We start from the raw sequence: 23,533 nt of genomic DNA on the forward strand, positions 1-23,533 counted from the left end.
CTCAGCTGTGATCATGGCTACAGAGTTCTTGCATTCACTTTGAGTGCTTGCATAGTGAAAAAAGAGCAGTAGATTTGCCATCAAAAGCATGTTGCATTCTTCTTATATGTGTACTTCTAAATCCATTCCATTTATAATACTCCACCTTTTATGCTATCTTTTAGTCACATCACATAAACTGTTTCTTTTCTTGTTCAATTGTTTCTGTAGTATTTTCTTTTGCTGTCGCTTGTTCTTAATGCTTTCTTTTTTCTTTTTAATTTTCTGCTACTCATGTGGAATAGAAGAACAATAAAAATCTGAAACTGAAAAGAGATGGTAAAGGTGGGCTGAAAACTGTTGATTTTGATTTCACGCAGAAAGGATCAGAATTAGATTCTGGTTCCTTACAAAAACAGTCTTCACTTTCAGAGTCACCAGGACAAAATGCAGATTTAGAAAACAGTAGTGCCTTTGTAGGGAAGCCTGTGGCCACAAAAAATGTAAGGAAAAGTAAATCTCTGCATACACAAAGTGTTAGTACTTCAAAAAGTGGTGTTCAACACATTAGCAGGGACAAATGCAAATTAGGTGAAAGGGAAGAAGAATGTTCAGAAAATCCTGAAATTATCAGAGAGGGAATAACCTATAATTTTCCCAATGAAAGAACAAACTATTCTGATAAGAAGTTAAAAGTTGTTAGGTCTAAGCAATCCGTTAAAATTGATGTACTTCCAACTGCATCCAATAATCAGCCCCAGGATGGTTCTTTAATTGTAGAAGAATGCAATCTTGTTAAAAAGCAAGGAAGTCAAGAAGCAGTAGAAGGTGGAAACAAAATAAAGAATGCTGTTGAAAAATCTAATACATGTGAAAGAGGGAAACAAAGTACTGAAAAGCAGAGGGAGTTTAAAAAAAAGGACCAATTATATAAACAAATAGCTGTAACTACATCATCGTCTTCTAGTGAAGAAAATAGTAATGATGTTGCAAATTATGTTCTTAAAAGTAGGGAAAATGAGGGGTACTGCTATGAAGATGGAGAGATCCAGAAGTCAATAAAGACAGAAAACATAAAAGATCTGGAATTGCAAAAAGAAGGTAGTGAGATTGAAGGGATGCAAGCTACAGACAGTGAGAAAGAGTATATAGAAGCCATTGATATAAAAAGCCTGAATGAGGAAGAGACATACTCTGAAGCTAAATTTGATGAAGATAAACAGTTAGAAACAAAAAATGATGGGGAATCTAATGAAGAGCAAGAGAGCGAAGACAGTGTAAAAGACGAAACTGAAAAAGAAAGTGGATGTCAACTGAATGAAACAGTTGACAGTGAAGTTGAACTAGGGGGGGAGGATGAAGAGGCTGAGGTTGAAAAAGATACAGGCGAAGTTATTTCAGCAGAAAGAGATGAAGATGAAGAGGGAAAAGATAATGAAGAAGATGAAAGAGATGAATCGCCAATTGAAAGAGGCAGTGAAAATGGGGATGCAGAAGAGGTTGAAGTGAGTCATGAAAAACATGTCACAGCTCAAGGAGATGAAGAAGGCAGATTAATAGAAGAAGCAGAAATACAGAGTGAGGGAGAGGATATTGAAGAAGAGGAGGAGTATGTAAAAGAGAAACAAACTGAAAGGGAAGAAGAGGAGCAGGATAAAAGTGAAGGGAGAGATGAGAGTGAGGAAGGAAGTGAAAATATAGAGGAGGGAGAACAAAAAGGGCTTGAAGCAGAACAGGAAGGAGAAGATGGAAAGGAAAGTGAAGAAGAAGAAGAAAGGGAGACTGAAGGAGATGGTGAAGAGGAGGAGTTAGAAGAAGACTTGTCAGGGGGGGAAGAAGAAGAGATATCCAAAGAAGAATGGGAGGAGGAGGATGGAAATAAGAGGACTAAGGAGATGAGGGAGGATGGAGTAGAAGAGGAAGGAGAAGAGGGGGAGGATGAAGTAGAAGAGCAAAGAGAAGAAGAGGAGGCAGAAGAAGGAGCAGAGATAGAAACAGAAGGGGAGAAAGGAGAAGAAGATGAAAACAAGGAAGAGGAGGAGGGAGGAAATGAAGAAGAGGATGAAGAAGAAGAAGATAAAGAAGAAGAAGAGGGAGAAGAGATGGAAGAAGATGAGGGAAAAGCAGAGGAAGAACAGGAATTAGAACTAGAAGAAGAGAATGAAGAAGGAGTAGAAGAAGAGGAAGAAGAAATTGAAGAGGAAGAGGTAGAGGGAGCTGATGAAGAAGAGGGAGAGGGAGCTGAGGAGGAAGAAGGAGAGGAAAGCCAAAAAGAGGAAAAGGAAGAGGGAGAAGAAGAAAAAAGAGAACAGGAAGAAGAGGAAGAAGGAGGGGAAGAGGAGGAAGAAGTAGAGGAAGTGGAAGAAGGAGGAAATGAAGAGGATGAGGATGAGGGTCAGGAGGAAGAAGAGGAGGATAGAGAGGGAGAAGAAAGAGAGGAAGAAGAAGAAAAAACAAAAGATAAAAGAAGAATTGTTAATAATAAGCTTCTACAAAAGAAAAGCAAAACCAGGGAACCAGGGAGGACAGAAAATTCTGCTGTATCAAAGAGCACCAAACAAAAAATGAAGTCAAAACAGCATGCGGCAAATGGTTTGCATAATTCAGAACAATTTTGGAACAATGTGCTGCCTCATTATTTAACACTAAAATAGTATAGACTTGTGGAGATTCATCTTAAGTCTACTCAGGGAAATCTGAAACTACAGCAAATTGATTTTTAAATATAGCCAAAAAAATTGTTATACATATATTTTAAGTGCCTATTTATGGAAAAATGAAGGAAATTCATTTATTTGAGAAGCTTTCATGAGATAAATCATGTACTTTATTGATAAAATCATTTAAACAATCGTCTTTATCATATTTGACACAGATTTAAAAGAACTACTAGGGAGGCAGGGTGTGCTTGCCTGAAATTATAACTTCATGCTGATAACATGAATTATACATTGTAACAGTGTAATCTTTGCATCTGAATCAGATTTCTTGAGGAAATACATCAATTTTAGTTGCAGCTTACTTGTTAATGTGCCTTATGTGAAAAGAATGTCAGTAAATCATTAAGGATACATATTTTAAAATTTTGGTATCACTCCATTTTCATTCCTGCTACTTTTGTTCTGTTCATATATAGGTAGGATGTTTGTTCAAATACTCAGCATTAATTAGAGAACAAGTTGCCAAGTATAAATGGGTCAGTACATGAGAGGAAAATGGAAATGTAAGCCTGGGCAAAAGGTGGCTTGGGCTTTTCCAAAGGCCTTAAAGGTTGACTTCATATTTTGGTGTCAGCACACAATTATGTGCATAAAAGTTGAACATGAGCCTCAGAATTTGATCTAGATTGCATTATAGTTAGAATACATTCTCTTTACTGATAATTTTTGCTTGCTACTTTTTATGATTTGACATAATTAAGAATTTGAAAATATACACCTGTAAAACATTATTTGCTTGTGTATACTGTGCAATACAGAAAAGACTCAATAGCTGCCTACCAAAGTCTAAATTATATTAGTCACCTAACTCTAAAGTTCTCAAGGAGGGGATTGTGTTTTGTTGCAGAGTGAATGATGTATGTGTTTTCAGGATCAGAGCTTAAGCTTCTCCTCATTGGAGGAGATTTGTGTTTTCCCTTCCTTCCTGAAAATCACATCAGGGATTTCCAGAAAGATGCTGTAACAAACCAGGAAAGTAAATGCAATAGTAGCAAAAGTGGCATGGAAGTCTAAATTATTTTTTTAAAAGAGAAAGTATGCTAATACTTACACATAAATCTTGAAAGATATTTTTGGTCTTTGTAATGCTGCATTATTGTTATTAGAGTCTAAACCTGGAAAAGAAGGGATATGAACTCTTGTCATTCAGCACTATTAGTTAGTTAAGTACTATTCTAATGGGTGGTCTGAGGAAATTTTGTAAACATCTCTCAGTATTCACTGGAATTCACTGGAAGAATTGCTATTTAAACCTTATTTAAAATGGTTACTGAAGAGGGAAACCAAAATGAGTAAATGCCACTCAATAAAAATGTTAACAGAATCAATACTTATGTTGAGATTATGAAACATTTTTAATGTTGTAAGATATTAACATTAAACTGTCTTTGGCACAATGTCTCCAGAATTTATTTTCTAAGAAGGCTGTGGTAGATTAATGCTTTGCTAGTGCATTCTACTTCAGTTCAATCCTTCCTATCTCAATCACCCTTTCCATATACCATGTTTGAAGGTAAGATCAATTTCAGTTGCATGCTGTATGTAATAACTAAAATAAAAATAATTAGTCCAGTGACTTTATTTTGTCCCTTTGAAATTAATTACAATCTTTATAGCTTTATGGAATACATTGTCTTGATGTGGGTATGGATGGGTAAGTCTTTGGGAAAAACGTAAGTATAATGATATTCTGATAGAGGGAAATATTTTAACAATTAAATGCACTCCCCAAGAAGACAGCTCACTCTTATAATGGAGTCTTTAGTTCTTCTGGAGACATACTACTTTATCACTGAAGTAGTGTGAAATCGTTTACTTCTAAATCTAAGTGGAGTTAAACTGTGTTATTTTATCTTTCTTAGGAAAGATTAGGATGTTACTGTGACTAAACTTGGAGCAATAGTGGAAAGTATTTTTGTAGGTCTAAAATTGTGTTTCTTGGAATATGACAATCTACTTACTTGTGATTCTGAAATTCAGCCTTGGAAGAAAGCTGTGCTGTAAGAATATTCTGTTGTTATGAGCAGTAATTCCAAGAGAGAGAGAGAGAAAAAAAAAAGCGTGGACACTTTGATTTCAGATCCACCCAGGAATGAGCTGTTTTTTATGGTTTGGGTGTAGCTTTTAATCTAAATTTTTAGGAAATAGGGGCCATTTGTTTTCTTAAGCATTTCTTATAAGCATTACAAGATATATTCTTATATTATTAGTCTTATATTCTTATAAGCACTTCTTATAAGCATATCATAAGCATTTCTTGCTTAACAAACACTGAGAGTGTAAGGCTTCCCAAGGTTTCCCAAGAGTCTTAAAGAAGCCAAGTGTGAACATCTCCTCTTCTTTATTCTGTCTGGAAAAAATTCATTGAAATTAAAATTGATTTTATATTGCTTTGTGGATCATTCCTGTGGTAAGGGAAAAGCAGAACATTTCTGCAGTTCTTCTAAGGGTTTTCCACAGAACTGTTACATAAATTGTTCACTATGCCAATGTTTCTGGGCTTTGGGGGAATTTGGAACTTCATCAGCATTAACTAGAGTGGAATTTTGTTTAGTTTGACTCATACTGATTTATAAAGCTTGGTAGCTGTGGTTTTATGGAAATTCAGTATGTCCTTGGTTTTTATTATGGGATAGAAAAAGACTTATGTGCAGTACTTAAGTAACATGGCAGAAGCATTCCCAAACTAGTTTTTAGTAGAGGAAAAAAAAAAATCCAGAAATAGAGAAAACAACAGACGTAGCTACCCAGACCAAAGGCTTGTCTAGCACCAATAACTTGTGTCTGTCAGTTGCAATCTGTGAATGCCTGGCAAAAAAAGAAAACAACAAGAATAGAGCAAATGTGGTGATACTTCTCCTGTGTAATACTCCTTCTCTGTGTGATACTTCTCCTTCCTCAATGAGGGAGAGAGGTCCTTGGGGAAAAAGACTAGTGAGGCTCATTGGGAGGGCTTTAAACTAGGTGTGAAGGGTGACAGGAGGTATAGTGAGCCTTCCCATGATAAGATGTGGGATGGCGTAACTAGATTAGAAGGACAGGGTGCTAGCAGGGACCTTGAAGAACCTGCTGCCTTGAGAAGTGCTGGCAACACTGCAGCACATGCAAAATTTTGATGAGGCAGTGACTGCTGGGACAATAGGAGAAGGCTATGGGGAAAATCAAGGAAAATACTTAAAAGGAATTAAGGAGTTATCCTTTAAAGAGGTGACAAGACCAGCTTCCCAGTTGGAGTGCCTCTACATGAATGCACGCAGCTTGGGAAACAAACAGAAGGAACTGGAAGCTGCTGTGCTACTAGAAAATCATGATATAGTTGCTGTCACTGAAACCTGGTGGGATGATTCCCGTAACGAAAGTGTGGCTATCGATGACTGCAAGCTGTTTAGAAGGGACAGACAAGAAGGGAGGGGAGAGAGTGTTGCTATCTACATCAGGAAAGGAGTAGAATGCAAAGAGCTGTCCCTAAGAATAGTCTTGAACAAGTTGAAAGCCTATAGGTAACAGAGACTGAGGCAGTAAAGGGAGTTTTGTGATCACTGTCTACTACTGGCTACCTGATCAAGTAGATGCCTTCTACCTCCAGCTACAGGAGGCACTGTGATCACAAGCACTCATCCTGCTGGGAGACTTCAATCACCCAGATGGCTGCTGGAAAAATAGCATGGCAAGCTGTAGACAATCCAAGAGGATCCTAGAAAGACTGAGGATAAATTCTTGAGTCAAGTAATAGAAGGCCTCACCAAGGGGGTGCAGTACTGGACCTGTTGCTCATCAGTGCAAATAAACTGATTGGTGACATCAGGATTGGAGGGTGCCTGGGCTGGAGTGACCATGCTATGGTTGAAGTCGTGCTCTGGAGGGATATGAGACAGGCAAAGAGTAAAGTTAGGATGCTAAATTTTAGGAAAGCTAACTTCCAGCTCACCAGGGAGTTAGTCAACAGAACACCCTGGGAAACTGTCCTCATGTGTAAGGGTGCAGAGCAGAGCTGATAGATCTTTAAGGAAGCTTTCAGTGCACAAGGGCTCTCCATCCCCAGGTATAGCAAGTCAGGAAAGGAAGGCAAGAGACTGGCATGGCTGAACTGAGACCTGCTGGTCACACTGAAGAGCAAGAAGAAAATGCAGTGGAAACTGGGATGGGTACTGAGGGAGGAGTATAAGGAAGCTGCTAGTCTGTGTAGGATGGGTCAGGAAAGCCAAGGCCCAGCTTGAACTAAGCTTGTCAAGGGTTGCCAAGAAGAGCAAGAAAGGCTTCTACAAGTACCTCAATCAGAAAAGGAAAGTCCAGGAGGGTGTATTCCCCATAGTGAGTGACATAGGCAGGCTGGTAACAGCAGTTAAGGAGAAGACTGAGATACTTAACAATTTTTTTGTCTAGGTCTTCTCTGATAACTGCTTGCCACACAGCCCTCAAATGTTTGGTTTGGTAGGAGGGGATTGGGGAAGTAACATCCCTCCCACTGTAACTGAAGATCAGGTTCATGACCACCTGAGGAACCTGAACATCCACAAGTCTGTGGGTCCGAATGAGATGCATCCCAGACTCCTGAGGGAATTGGCTGATGTAGTCACCAAGCCACACTCAGTGATATTTGAAAATCATGGCAATCAGATGAAGTCCCTGGTGATTGGAAAAAAGGCAACATCACAGCCATTTTTAAGAAAGGAAAATGGATGAGCCTGGGAACTGTTAACCTGTCAGTCTCCCCTCTGTGCCAGGAAAGATCATGGAATAGATCCTTCTGGAAACTATACTAAGGCAAATGGAATACAGGGAGATGATACAGGAGAACCACCATGGCTTCACCAAGGGCAAATCCTGCTTGACCAACCTAGTGGCCTTTTATGATGGTTTCACTGCATCAGTGGACAAGGAAAGAGCCACTGATTTCATCTATCTGGACTTCATTAAGGCCTTTGACATGGTAGCCCACAGCATCCTTCTCTCCAAATTGGAAAGATACGGATTTGATGGGTGGACTGTTCAATGGACAAATAACTGGCTACAGGATTGAGTCCAGAGGGTGGTGGTCAATGGCTCAGTGTTTGGATGGAGGTCAGTGATGAGTGGAATCCTGCAGGATTCAGTGCTGGGACTGATACTCTTTAATATCTTCATTAGTGACAATGACAGTGGGTCAAGTGCACCCTCAGCAAGTTTGCTGATGACAATAAGCTGTGGGGTGCAGTCAATACACCATAGGGATGAGGTGCCATCCAGAGGGATGTAGACAGGCATGAGTAGTGGGCCCAGGTAAACATCATGAGGTTCAACAAATCCAAGTGCAAGGCCTTACACCTGGTCCAGGCAGCCCTCACTATCAATACAAGCTGGGGGATGAAAGGATTGAGCACAGCCCTGTGGAAAAAGACCTGGGAGTACTGGTAGACAAACTGGACATGAGCCAGCAATGTGCCCTTGCAGCCCAGAAAGCCAGCTCTATCCTGGGCTGCATCAAAAGTAGTGCGGCCAGCAGGTTGAAGGAGGTGATCCTGTCCCTCTACTCTGTGCTGGTGAGGTCTCACTTGGAGTACTGCATCCAGATGTGGAGTACTTGGTTCAGAAGAGACATGGACCAGTTGGAACACGTCCAGAGGAGGGCCACAAAAATGATCTAAGGGATGGAAAAGCTATCCTACAAGGACAGACTGAAAGAGCTGGGGCTGTTCAGCCTGGGGAAGAGAAGGCTCCGAAGGTCACCTGATAATGGCCTTTCAGTATCCAAAAGGGGAGCTACAGGAAAGAAGGGGACAGACTCTTTAGCAGGATCTGTGATGATAGAACAAGGAGAAATGGCTTCAAGCTTAAAGAGGGTAGATTAAGATTGGATATAAGGAAAAAGACTTGTACAGTGAGCATAGTGAGGCACTAGAACAGGCTGTCCAGAGATGTGGTGGATGCCCTGTCCCTGGAGACTTTCAAGGCGAGGTTGGTCAAGCCCTGGGCAACCTGATCTAGCTGTGCATGTCCCTGTTCATTGCAGGAGAATTGGACTAGATGACCTTTAAAGGTCCCTTCCAGCTCTTAAGGATTCTGTGATTCAAATCCCTCAGTCTTCAATAGCCTGTATTTCAGAAGATGCATGTGTTGTTTTTAATAGCATTTTTTTGCCCATGAATTTCTTTGACTTCATTTTTGAAGCATTTCATGCCCAATACAGATTTTAGTAAACAATTCTTAGATTACATTAAATATTGTGTGAAGAAGTAACTCCTCCTTCTGTCCTAAATCTGTCTTGATACTTTCATTTTTTGTCTCTTTGTTAAAGAAGAAAAAAGAGTGTTTATTGCCTCTTCATGATTTATTCCGTCTTGGTTGCCACAGGGAAAAGCTCTTCAACTTTGTGATTTAAATCAAGTCAGAATCAAAGTGGTTTACTGACTTTCTAATAACTGTTAACCAGCAATCTATGAATTCCATATTAAAGATCAAAGATCAATAGCAGTAATACAGCAGGTAACAACAGTACTGACATTCATAAAATGTTAACATTTCTGACCACCCTTCTGAAGAAGATGTCAGAAATTTTAATTTTCCCCCACAGTCCCAAGCATGTTCACAAGATTACATTTGCACATACCGCTTCTAACAGCGCGCACTAGTTGTGTGCCTGGAGAATGCACTCCATAATATCACATATACACTTACAAGGTGTGGGTCTCTTTCCTTGTTGCAGCCCATAGTGCCAGTCCGTGCTGTTTTCTCAGTCCTGGTGCTATGGGGGAGCTGGTGGCAGTGTCAAACTCTGATTGATGTTCATGCCTTTATACTTATTTTCAAGCTGACTTTGATTTTCTTTGGATTTTCAAGACTCTTTTGTTACCATTTAATCCACCCAATGCTTCTTTTAGGAATATTTGAACATTGTTAACTTCCTCTTTGTCTTTCTCAATGTGGGGGCAAATGACTTCTCAAGTATGTTGTTATGCAGCTTGCACAGTGTGTGTACGGGCACGATCCTGTTTTACAAGCTGATGTTATCCAGGTCACATTACCAAGGGGGAAAGGATGCCATGCAGATTCCCCCACAGAGATTTTGTAGACATGTTTCCCTTAATCATCACTGTTGTAGCTGAAGAAGTTCTTTAATCCTTGAGACCTATCTCACTGCTGGTTTAGATGGGCAGACCACAAGTTGGTTAGTAATCCAGAGGCAAGTGCAACATGGATTTATGCAGCAGCATAGTGACCTCATTTCTTATTCCCCGTTTTTCTGTTCTCTCGAACTTGACCGCTGCAGAGATTCTAATGGGGTTTCATAGAACTCTGAGTTGTAACGTTAAAGGTTTTGTTTTACAAGATCTGCCATTGTGTATATGAAGTAGTGTTGTGCAGTATTTTGCATTTATCAACACTAAATTTTCTCACTCAGTTACTTTATGTAATGAATCCCCTCTATAACCCATCAGCTACTGTCTTTATTACCCAGAAGAACATCAAGCCAAGATAACTTTTAGCTTACTTTCTCCATAAAGGGCTATGCTATTGATCATCTCAGAGTAGCAAATTCAATTTGCAGTGTGTGCAAATCTAGTCATTTGACAAAAGCGTGGTTAAGATACTCTTTCTAGTAATAAGAAAAAAAAAAAGAAGAAAAAGCAAAGATTAAAGGCAAAGCATTTTGTTTGACACAATCTGACTATGAACTCACATGACCTTTTGCATATGTCTTTAATTTTAAAATGAGTGTTATGGGAAGCCAAATCAAGTTCAAGAATAATAAAATCTTTGGACAAAAGAATGTTGTCAGATCTGTAGACTGTAATACGCTTTGTGGTAGCTGACATATGAGGGCAAATTCTCAACTCATTTCTGAATCAGTATTTTGCTTGCACAAACGGCAGGCCTGTGCTTTTGTCATCTGTTAATTTCTGAATGTGTTCTGGATCTGAAGGCACTCATGGAGTTACAGTATTTTAATAACACTTTTACGTGCTTTAATGCAGAGGAGTTTGCTTTTGCATAGTGGAAACATCCTGATGAAATATCTTTGACTTCAAAAAATTGCACTGCTTTTTCTAATGAAAAAAAAAGCAACAACAAAGCAACTACACATAATGACTGTATTTTTTAAGGATTTATGGCTATTTCTATTGCCTCTTTCCTTGGCAATCCCCTGATGCAATAATTTAAATAAATGTTAATATAATTTTCTCAAAAACTCATACTAAGTTATGAAAATAGTTTATTATCAAGGTCCTGAGTTGTCAAGTACACTTTATCATTCTGGCTTTCATAAGTGTCTCAGCACTGAAACATCAGACACGGACTGTGCTTTTTCTGTCTCTGGATGGTGGGTCAGCTGCAGGGCAGTCTGATGGAATGTCCTGAGTTTAATGTTCTGGGTTCAGGGCTTTATAACTTGTAAAGTACCCCTCCTTTCACACAGAGTTGCATTTGTGGTTTGTGTGAAATGTAGAGTATTTGTGGTTGCATACTGAGAGTGTGAGAGAGGGCTAAACAAAGGTAGCTGCAATTAGAGTTTTATATTAAACAAAGCTTTTATCTGCTTCTATACCTGAGAGGATATAGATCACAGTAGTGGTGAAGAGTAATATTTCCTACTTCCTTTGTACCAATGATGTCTTGTTCAGCTGGAAACTCAGCAAGAGTCATCAATCTAATACAAATTTGAGATTATAAGCCACCCTAGGAGAAATTGGATTTCTTAAAAGGGAGTATAAAATACTTCCATTTTATCCAGTGTCTAGCCAGGGCACAAAATGCCTCTTACAATTAGAAACAGAGCAGCAGTAAAGCTGCAAAATTTAATCTGTTTTATTGGACACTTCATTGTCATTTCTCAGAGGAAAAAAAAAAAAGACAATCCTGAATGTGTCCTGTATGAAGTGTACAGGAAGAAGTTAAGCTCTGTTTTAGAGCAGGCCTTCCAACAGCTTTCACAAACACCAGTATGACACGAAGTGCACGTGGAAATCGGTGGGGCTTCTGTTACAAGGTTGGGGGTGCCTTAAAAAAATCTACCCATACAGGAAAAGCTGCGAGATGAGAATGGGCTTAAAAACTGCTGATGCTTGTACAGAAATTGGTTTTATATCAGAGTATTTTGAAATGGTGCATCTCCCTGGAGAGACTCAGTCTTGCAGACTGTGGAAACTTTAATAGTGACTCATGGGGCATCCTCTTCAGGAATGTATGGAGAACAGAAAGTTATAAAACCTTTCTGCAAGCAGTTGTATTACTGATGGAAATTTATCTTTGCCCATATTTTTACAAAAGTGCTGAATAATAATCAGCATTATTAAGGCGGGATTCCAACAAAAAGCACAGTATTTTGGAGAGATATAAAGTACTCTAAGCTGTGTGACACAATAAAAGCAGAAACCAGTGACTGTCCAAATTCACTTGCAAGTAAGTGGGGAGGTGTATGACCAACTCCAGGTACTAGAACCTTTTTCTGTAACAATTTGGAAAATAGCAGAAACTGTGTCCACGCGTGAGCCAGTATTCCCAAGTTAGTTTTCCTCTTAAGTCTTTTAGCATTAAGAATTCATTTTTTTATGTAGCACATTGCCTTCCAAACACCCAAGTTTTTAAAATCATAACAATATATGCTGATTTGAAATTGCTATTGTATTTCCTCTGTTTTGCTTAAGTGTCCGGGATTTATTTTGGTATTCCTTTTCTAAGTGATTAAAGATTAGAGGGTATTTTTGTATAATAGCTTATAAGAGTTTCTATTTGACGTAAATAGTTTCCTATTTGTTTTGCGATTCTTCACAAACAGCTTAAGAAATCATTCTATATTTGTAAAGGGTTTTTTTTTTTTTTTTTTCCTTTTCACCTTGGAAATGTATATTATTTGTTTTCCAAATAAAGCAGACTTTTGGAAGAAGATACAGTTTTGTGTATGAAAGCTATCTGAGCTATTTCAGATGCTGACTAATCTTGGGAAACAAATAATAAAAATGTGTTCTGACTAGATGGAGGGAGTATCCTTTAGGTAAATCCATCTGAATTATTTTTGTAGTGAATAGATTAAGTTGGATATCTAAAATAAACTTGAAAGTAGACGTGCTGCCTTTTTTAGAAAGTAGCTTTACACTAGAGTTTCTTACATTAACTAGATACCTATATTCAAACAAGAATTTAGAGATAGATCTTTTTCAGTTATACATACAGTAACAAACCAGCAAGCCATGGAATAATTACACTACAAGCAGCCAAAATAAATCTATAAGATAATGGCAGCAACAAAGGACTGTCCAGTACTGTATACTAAATGTCGGTGTACTATTTCTGAATAACACCTAAAGTTTTGAATGTGCAATCAGATTAATTATTTTAATGCAAAGCATGTGTACTGCCAGCCTGTCACAAAGTAATATCTATAGAAACCTACAGGTTATCTTGTTTGGCTTTTAGTAAACAAAACATATTGCTTAGTAAAGTACTATCTGAAGATGATTTAAAAACACAACATATATATTCAGCTGATCTTCCCTGTTCATCTTCATGACAAATAGGTAACTAGATAAGGAAAGCTTAGTTTGGCTTGTTGACTACCTCACTGCTAGTAAGTGAAAGAATAAGCTTATAAATGTCTCATTTGAGTACTTTTGAGTACATCTGAATTCTTATGTATTTGAATTTTGTCAGTTATCAAACTGTTCAGCTTTTCATTAGTAATCGTTAAGGTGGAAGATATTTGTATAAGGGTTAGAATAACTGAGCTAATAACTTCTCTAGATTAATAGCTATAAAATGGAAGTCCAGTTCAAATTCCTGATGAAATGATGTTAAGCTTTCACAGTAACCTTTAAGTAACTACAAGGTATGTGTTTTAGCCTTACTAAGACTTTTGTAAGGCAGTATTTCCAGCCACTTTACATTAAATAACTTGACATCATTAAAAGAACAGTATCAACAAAATGTTATATGCCTACCTGTCCATATATTTCTAACCCACAAAGGATAAATAGAGCTAATTTTATTGTCTTCTCTCATCTGTATGTAAATTAATGGTTAATGTTGTTACTTTAAATGCACTATTAATAAAATGATAACATAATGTATTTTCCCTTCATAGACAGACAGTTCAGGAGTGACATTGACTCGCACTAGTGTTTGGAGATTAAAATGAGGATTTTTGGAAGTTATGATTCCCCTTCAGTCCTTTATCAAAAAAGAAGTATGGTCTGTAGAGATGTATTTTGTGGTTGTTTTTACCAGTGTTCTACAAAGGGAGCATTGTTCACTCCCATCTGACAGCATTGTGTACTGTGGCCCATAGGTCAACCTCAGTAGAGATGACACCGATCAACTACGTGTCTTCTACTTCATAGTGAAACTTCTGCTAAGTGTGTATTCAATTCAGTTATTGTATAGGCATGTAAGGAGCCATACAAATGTAGGAGAGATTTTGGGTATCTAAAGGTAACAGACTGGACCGGTAATGGGAGGAACCTGTTCTTTATGTGATTAAAAGCTCTGCTAAGCAATTGCAAGTTTGTGGCTACTTGGGAGAAGGTGGCCAAGGAAGAAGCATGTGGCTAACTTATTTTCAGCTGTCTTTAATAATCCCCAGGGCAAACAGAAACATAAATATATTATGTGAACCTGAACTTCCCAGAACTCTCTGTTTGAAAGTGGTACACACAGAAATTACAGATTTCTCTTCATCACTGAGTTTTCACAAGATTTTAGAAGATCTGAGAAGACATAAATTGTCAGTGGTTTTGCTATTTTCTTCCCTAGCAACATAAATTGGTGGTGGCAAACAAAAAATATTTTGACTTCTTGGAGAGAGGCTTGGAGAGAATCCATAAGTTTTCCCTTCTGAAATGTAAATTATGGACAGCCAGGCTGCCAGAGTTTCCATAAGTTATGCAGGATGGATTGATAATGAAACAGCTAAGGCCATGTAGAGAAACCTGATTCCCTGCAGTCATTTGATCAGGGTCTACCATGACACGTCTTCATGCTTCACTGAGATTGTTTTTCATGACAGCAGGTGAGAAGTGGTACATAGAAGGTTGTTTCCTGGTACTGACCTTGAAGAAACTGGAATCTCAGGCTTAAATGAAAACCATTTCAAGTCTTTTCTTTTATGTTCTTTACTACTGTTGACTTACTGTATGTGTCATTGGCCAAGTCAGCTTTTCTGTGTATCAGCTTCAGAGGTAAAACTATTGAAGTTATTCTGACAACATTATCTTTCTATGAGTAGGGAATATAAATTGGAATAAGAAAATAACCTCCTAGCACATGATGATGAAGAGTAATACAGAGCTTATACTGAGTTAAACACCTGTTTTAATTAGTAGCATCACATTATTCAGAGATGATTTTTAATAAACCGATGATTCATCTTTTAAAGTAAAAAGAATATCTGTACTATGACGTTCTCATCTGTTGTTCACTACCATTGGTAAAAACTCTCCAAAATATGCCTGTGAGTGGGCATGTGAAAGTGCCAGTAATAAAGTGTGCTATCAGAGTTGTCATTCAAAATGGCTTATGTTAGAAGCTGAAGAGATAGGTGTTATCCAGAGGCACCTCTGCCAAGCTGCAAGTACAGTCAGTGGAAATCTGGTCAGTCAGGAAAAATGTTCACTTTAACAACAGTAGGTACCTTCTTTTAGCTCCGCTGGTTGCTTTGTCTAGGAGCATTTACTCAGTTACCCAAACACAACTAGTGTCACGTCAGGTGTTGCAGGATATCCTATAGGGATGTGAGTTAGAATCTAGAATGATACTGGTCTCTGTAAATCCCATGTTAGGATGTGTTAAATTCATATGATATCAGAGTGGTGCTTATCAATCTGCTGAAGATGTTGACAGCTTATGTGTATCTCCTATGTAGACTCCTAGATTAGATAGCTTCATTCTTAGGCTTATAGAAAATGTTTTTATGATAGGATCCAAATCTGCTATGAACCTGTGGAGTCATCCACTGAAGTTCAACCATCCTGTATCTGTAAAAGAGCAGTGATTTTTCTAAGCATAGGAGTTATACATGACTGTTTTAAGTTCTATAAGGCTATTACAGGATCTTTGTGTTCAGTTTCTGAAGTACTCTATGTTAAAATGGATGCTATGGATGATTATGCTCTGCTTTTTCATTCAAGTGTACAGCACATGTCCACGTGATTCTGCTTACCACAGTGCCTATGCTATATGTAACATCAGTATTTTTCTTGTTGATTGCTGGACCAGTATCCCTGTATCAGCACAGCTAGAGATACTTACATGTGCTTGTAAAGTGGGATAAACAGTTCTAGTGGTTCAAAGCTGGATTAAAATCTTCTTTTTCATTTACCTATCTTTACCTCATTCAGCATTTAGTAGATGCGTATTACAGAGTGCATACATGCCCTACTAATCCTCATTTTCCACCACTTCAAAGTGACAACGTCGAATCCCTTTCACACGCCATAACTATGCTCAGTATCTTTGAAAACTTTCTTGATTTTGAAATAACCAAAAGTAGAAAATTATTTACTCACAGATGTGCCTTCTAAGTACTTCCATGTCAATGTGTTACTCTTTTGGAAGACTGTCAGTATTCTATCCAGTGGGGTTATTTTCACTTTTTTCTTTTTCAAAGACAAAATCCGGTGCATATGTTGTCTCTAAACATGTCTGCATTTAATATTGCATTTAATACCACCTACAGTGATACCACTGAAGTCTACAGATAAAGTATATCAATGATAAATAATGCCCCTTCCAAAGAAGTTCGGTTGAAAACATTCTCAGTTTTTATTGTTTACTGTTCCTCAGATACAGCAAAATGCAAGAAACAACTTTTTTCAGCTCCTAGAGAGGTGGTATTTGCTTTTGCTTTCCATCATAGAAACATGTTTACTTTTCTTCATAGAAATATTAGTGAAGAATTGAGCACATGAAGAGTTTGGCATGTTTAGCTTCATAATTTTCTCAGAAAAGAGAAAGATAAAAGCAAAGGAAATGTTCACGCCCTTCCACAAACCTGCTGTCATTTTCCTCATCCTTGTTCCAAACACCAGCAGACAACATTCCACAGTGATCACACAGTGACAAAGCCTTTAAACTTAGTATATCAAAATGTAAGACTTTGGTAGTGTTACCATGAGCTAACTCACAGTCACATTTTTGAGAGTCCTTATTTAAGAGCAAACCTCAAATAAGGACACCTGCCTTCACACTTGTTTTATTTACCTTGGAACAATTTAATTTGAATTTTCTTGGCTTCAGTCAAATTATAATGTATGATGAATTGGTTTAGGTTGAGGGCTATGATATTACTGCATGCATTTCAAAATTACTTTCTGGCCGTCTTGTCAAAGGAGCAAAACTTGTCTGGAGATGAAGAAACAGATGATGATGATGAAGATGAAGAAGCAGCAGCAGTAGAAGAAGATGTGGAAGAAGAAGCAGTTGAAGAAGAAGAAGAGGAAGAAGAGGGAGAAGATGGAGAAACAGAAGCAGAAGAAACAGTAAAAGAAGAAATGGAGGAAAAACACGAAGTAGAGAAACATAGTAAAACACCTGAGGGAGAGAAAAATGATAATAGCACAGTGGAAACTGTAGAGGTAAAAGCTTTTACTCCTTTTAAGTTATTTTCTGTGGTGCAATTTGGTGTTCTATAGCTTGCATTAATTTCAATATATGTGTAGCTGGCTTGGAAAAGCGAAGTTGGTTTTTTGGGTGGTTTTGGTAGAGGGAAAAATACATATGTAGGTGTTTATAGTTAAACAGTTTATTTTTTAGCAAGTTTGAAAGTAGAAATTTCATTGTTTTGTCTCTATAGACAGAAGAGACTACTCAGAAAGAGACCATCATTCAGCAGGGTAAGAATACAATTCCTGAGAATTGGACCATTACATACATTCTAAAATGAATGAAACACTGCAAAAGATTTCTAAACAATCTCTACTATAAAAATACTGAACAATATAGTTTCCGCCAGTGATTGGTAAAGCAGTTATTGAGAGAATGAAATTTGAGAGGGAAAAAATATTACTAATTGTTAATGTGTTGGAAATAAAAAACACTTTTTCCAGTAATGTTCTGGAGGATGCCCAGAAAAATAGACTTTCTCTTAGCAAGATTATCTCCCTTAAAATGAGTGTTTCTAGTTTTAAGTTGACAAAGTGATAGCAACTGGATTATTTCTCAAGCAGCCTCTTTAGGAGCCGTGTTTCTTCAGCAGAGAAGCTTGTCAGTTGTTTCCTTCCCTGTCAACTGAACTTTCCTCATTATGCTCACAACAGACTATTTTCCGTGAAATGTGGTAATTACTCAGTGCTGTTCAAAGATGCTGAAGATGTGAGTCTAGATGTTGCTTGCAGTGTTGAAGATAGTTTGAGTATACTGATGACAGATAGTCCTTTAGAAAATTTGGGAGTGTGAAGTTGGGTGCCATATTTGCGAGACAAGTCAAAAATGCTTCCTTTATTTCAGAAATTCTAGAATAATCTATGACTGCTCTTTCAAAAGAGAAAAACAAGTGTGGTATAAAAAAGACCACTTTCTTTAATTATGAAGCTATGACATTTATCTTCATTATTCTAATTGCAATAGCTTGTGTGGAATGGATGCTTAAACATTTTTCCATCATCCAGTGATGTGGAGGTTTTGATATGAAGTTGTTTTATATCATTCATGCAGGGAGTATAGGAACATTTAAACACAGGAACATTGACTCAGATGGAAAGCTTTCCCTTTAGCAGGAAATTCTATGGAATAAAGATTAATGCTGAACAATAACTCTTGCTTTTAAAGTCAGCATTTCCAAGTTAGATTATACTTTAAAAATCTGTTTACAAGGCATTGTCTTCTGTCCACAAGAGGAAACTATGAGTGTCCAAGTCAAAGCATTTTGCATCATGTTATTGCCGTGTGTGTTCATTTCCTGAAAATCAAGCATTTGGAGAATAATATAAGGCTACTGTGTAGAGCAGTGTAGTGAATATGGGCACCATGTTGAACTGAAGATTCTGATTGCTTAAGATCTACATTGTATTTAGTGACTTTCACTTCAAAAATCATTTGAAAACGCTTTTTTCTGCTCTTAATTTCTGATAATCAGAAGGAAGTTAATATAAAGGTTTATGTTATCGTAGAGAAAGAAAGTACTGACAATCACACTGTGAATGATTCTTCAGAGAACACTGAGGACCAAATAGCTGAAGGAATCGTTGGGAGAAAAAAGGTACGTAGTCTGATTTTTCCTTTTAATTTCAGCTGTGAACAGGAAGGCACTGGGCAGTTACTGAGCTGAAGCAAACAACCAAATTTACCTGAACTGCAATAAACAGTTAAACTGCTGAGCAACCTGTTATTTCTGATTAGAATTTGATTTTGTTTTGTGATATCCCTGAATGTGTTGCTTATTGTGGAAGAGCTGGCTATTATGCTCTGTCCATGGATCAAAATGAGAGAATTTGGAAGCTTGCATATTGTATGGTAACCATTAGGTCACAGCCTGAACCAGTGATTGAGCACATGCTAAAGGGGTATAGTCAGCCCTGGCAGCACTGGTGGAAGCAATTCACCTCAGTTCAACTGTGTGACCAGAAGTGGTGGACCCTGGCTTTACTCCTATGTAACCTCATTTAAGGGCTGGCAGCTGCAAGGGTAGCATCTCTGCTTAGAGACTGCCTCCTTTGGAGTGTTTGGTGAGCTCTGATCCTTGGAAAGGTGTAAGCGGTTCCTTCTTTATTACTGGATTGTGACCTCTGCTCTTCTGGGGTTATCCAAAACTAGTTTAAAGCAGCTCTGTCTGCTGTTGTCTATCCTTACATACATTAAATGTAAAATATTACTGGCATTTTCTGATAGAGGCTGTTAGATGTGCAGGTTGATGTGTTTTGTACAGTTCTTCTCCTTGCCTTTAAAGTTATAGAGGGTCTTATAACCTTCTATGTGCCACATATTTCCTGGCTTTTTAACTCCAAAATGAAGATGACAGATAGGTACAGTTAGTGGAAGAAGAGAAGATGTTCATATTGAAAGCTGTGATTGATAATAGCGTTAGAGGAACTGCATTGTGGAATGATGGGAGATTACCGTAACATGTAGGTAACTCCGTAGGCAATGTGGCCAACTGTGGCAAAACTATGACTTTGCATGGTTCTTTGGATCAGATCCAGGAGCATCACACTACAGACAGATAACACATAGATTTAAGTAAACAGATCAAATAGACATTATCAGTAGCTTAACAGAATTTAATAGCTGCTATTATTATACCTGTGAAGCGATGCTACAATTATGGATCGAAGGTAACAAGCTTGTTAAAAGTAATCATGGAAATCTTGAGCACTCTCACTTGTCGTCTATATATTTGTGATATCTTCTGGTTTTACACCAGCTTATCTGATGGAGAAATAATATTAGGCTGAAAATAGGTTACATTTCATAATAGGGCATGTAAATGGAAGTCATGAAGCTAGTATACGCTTCATGAAAAACACAGAACGTGAGTAACTGTCTTAGGTATTATGTTATTGCAGTAAAAACTGTTTTTGTGGAACTATAAAAAGTTAAGAGGCAGTTTTGTGACTAACTCCTGTTATACTGAAAATTTAAGTACAGTATATACCCTTGACTTGAAATATTTCTTCTGTTCATACGTCGTGCTCTGATGGAGCTTTTAATAGAGAGTCTTCTGAGACATACACAGTGGTAAACTTTGTGATGAAAGAAATAGCAAGTAAATAAAAATAAGATATTTCTATAATTAGCTTGAAAGTAAGTAATATCTTTATAATTCTGATGTCTCAGAAATATTTTTTCTTGTCATCAGTTATTTCTCTTGCTCTTAAAGAATAACCATGTGATGCTTGACTTTCTCATATCAGAAATCCTGATCAAAAAAGACTGTTTAATGAGTTTCAGTTATTTATACGTTTATATATCAGAAATTATTGTTCTGTGTATGCAACTGATGGTTAGGTTAGTTTGGTTTCTTCTAAAGGCAAGTGTATAATTACAAATTCTCTTACACTGCTTTAATGAGCCTAGTGAGTTCTTCTGAACAGTGAATGGCTAGTATGTATTGGTAAGAGTTGGAGCATATTTTTTTCTAGTCATGCTATTAAAATAGATCTTAGTACCTCTGTCAATAGAAATGAGATAAAGCCCATTATCACCTGACTCTGTGTAGCTTGCCCATAAAAGACAGGCTGCTTGTCACATCAGGTTTCTGTGAGGTGACAACTTAAGAGTTGACTCTTATGATAGATTAGCTAAATAATTTTTCCACCATATTTCCCTCTGAAAACAGCAGATCAGCTAGACCTTGTATCTATGTCCAACGTGTCCTGATTTTAAGATTGCTTATATATATATCCTTAAAACTCAAAAAAGAAGGATCATGAGACCCCACTTTCATTGAAAATCAAGCGAGCTTTTGCCTTTCTCTGTTCTACCTGAAGTTTCTGGCCTCCCTGAGGTTGCCTTATAGTTTGTGGTTGTTTTGGTATTTTTGTACCTTGAATTCCACAGCTAACTGTTCAGGGCATGTTATTTACATGGTTTGTTTGGTTTTTTTTTACTCCAGTTTTCCCTATTTAAAAGAAAACCACTGGCAGGCCAGAAGAACGTATGTAACAGAAAGGAAGATGCATCTGGAAAGCCACTCCAGAGTGAAGAAGAAAAAGAAAGGGAAGATGTAGCTGGTGAAGACAGCAAAGATGAGAACCAGAATCATACATTGGAGAATTCCAAGGAAACTGTGACTGACCAGGATAGAAGGGTAAAATCTTCTACTTGTGTATTACTCTAACACTGTGACAATATGTAAGAATGTGACGGTCTTAAAGCACACAGTGCAGTTTATACTTGAAAACAGTTACGAGTTACTGGAGCTGTTGATGGTTTGATTTTATTCATTCGATTGTTGTGATTTTAAACATGCAGACCATTTTCCTGGTATTTATTGGTAAGTTTAACAGTTGCAGTTGATGTTCATCAGAATCTTGCTGGAGTTCTGTGGCCTTAACTGTTAGTGTTGTAAAACAGAATATATTTTTTTATGTGAAGTTGGATACAGACATTTCATGTTTTTTACTAAATAACTTTATTCTGTTTCACTCTAAGCTCTTGCAAAACTCTCAATATTTGATGTAAGATTACCAAACTGAGTAAGAACATTGAAGTTCACATTTTAAAGAGGATGCTCAATTACTTAGAAATACATATGCCTCTTTCTGTTTTCACTTAGAAAAATAGCAATAAATGCCTCAAGTATTTAACGTTGAGGCCCTTGTGGAGGAAATTACTTAGTACGTGCCTGATTTCCAACATGGCAGTAGTTGGAAACTATACCTCTAATAGTGACACAAGTGTGCGAGTCAGTATCCTGCCAAACTTGGAACTGCAGAAACCTCTCAACTCTGGGAGTTGCTGAATGCCTTCACTCCTGCTGAAATCAACATAAGGCGACAGGACTCTCTCCTCACAGAGTCAGGCAAGATAAGAAGTGGGTGTCTGTATTGTAATTTTGATTGAATTCCAGTTGTATAGTCTTCAAGCATCCATGGTATGACATGGATGAGCAGAACGGTTTCTTTCAATTAGTCCAAGAAGGATAAGTCACAACCCCACTAATCTAGTTAGCCGGACTCCCTCTACAAGGAATTAGATTTCTGAACCTTGTTTAGATAAATAAGAAATACAGCCCTTACTGTGATTAATCTGATCCAGTATCTGCTTGCCCCTTACTCAAATATGCATAGGTTTTATGAATAAGCACAAACTCTAGGAAAAAAAAATAGAATTAATGCTAAACTGAGTGTTAGTCAGAATACTTTGCAAGGGACGGATGATCATTATAGAAAACCTGGGAATCTTTTTTTTTTCATTTCAGTGGCATACAAATATATAATGCCTTTGGCCATGTTTGCTTTTAGATAATTAGTTATTTCTAGTTCCAAAGTTGCTTAAGCTATATATAACAGAATCATAAGTGTCTGGAGTCTGATTTAGCTGGAAAGTTGATGCAGCTGAATGCTTCTTTCCTGTAAGTACGTCAGGTGCCCAGATGCTTTCATGAGGTCTCCTTTATGCTACACAAAGCATCACACCAAAAACATGGATGATTTGGTCATCTTTTGCCAGAGTTACTTAAGATCCTTTTATTTTGATCTGTTATTTTCCTCTTAAGCTCTGCAATGAACCTTACATGAGCCTTTTCTTTTCCCAGTGTTCACTGTATTTACATATTTTTCTTATTTTCTTGAATGCACGTTCTGTGTCTGTTCTGCTTGGATACTATTGTGAATATTAAAGAAGTGGAAAAGGAGAGACAGACCAAACGGTATCTTCATAAATTTAAATGAGCTTTAGTTATTTTTTAGGGGCAGAAATTCGATCACAAATTATTACCATAAGGACAATTTCTTCTTTTAAATGTGAACTATTTTAGTGGAAAATGTTACTTTAGAGTGGTAATTACTGTTACATCTGATGCTACCGAAGTGTACGTAATGGAATCTAAACTGATGTACACCAAAGCTAGTTTAAGGGACTTGCACGTTTACCTGGTCCACACCAGATGATCCAGTTTGCTTAGGAAAAAGCAGGAGCAGATTAATCTATTCCAATGTCTTTTTTTACGTTTCTTCCTTGGTAATAAAAAAGATTACACAAATAAAACAAGTTGCATGTATGTGTGTATTAATTTAAATCTTCAACAAGCTCATAGTCATGATAAAAACATTATTATTAAAAGGCATTTGTTGACTGAACGATAGCGAAAATGTTGCAGAGATGCTTGTGGTGCACACAGTCTATGGTACTTTCCCAAAGATAATTTAAATGTTTATTCCTTGATTTCACAGCCCTGTCGTACAACAGATTGCTTCAGTATTCCTGGT

At 37.5% G+C, this 23,533-nt stretch overlaps 1 protein-coding gene across 2 annotated transcripts in view; it reads left to right on the forward strand.

The window, feature by feature from the left end:
- The window catches only part of RPGR (retinitis pigmentosa GTPase regulator), a 49,375-nt gene extending 36,234 nt beyond the window's left edge, over nt 1-13,141 (forward strand). For both annotated transcript variants that reach the window (XM_025152032.3, XM_040665326.2), the window contains one exon: nt 285-13,141. In XM_025152032.3, coding sequence (XP_025007800.2) covers nt 285-2,633 — 2,349 coding nt within the window. In that variant the 3' untranslated portion in view covers nt 2,634-13,141. The remainder of the gene's footprint in view (nt 1-284) is intronic.
- Nucleotides 13,142-23,533: the final 10,392 nt, after the last annotated feature.

This window comes from Gallus gallus, chromosome 1, assembly GCF_016699485.2.
Source record: "Gallus gallus isolate bGalGal1 chromosome 1, bGalGal1.mat.broiler.GRCg7b, whole genome shotgun sequence".
Taxonomy (NCBI): Eukaryota; Metazoa; Chordata; class Aves; order Galliformes; family Phasianidae; genus Gallus; species Gallus gallus.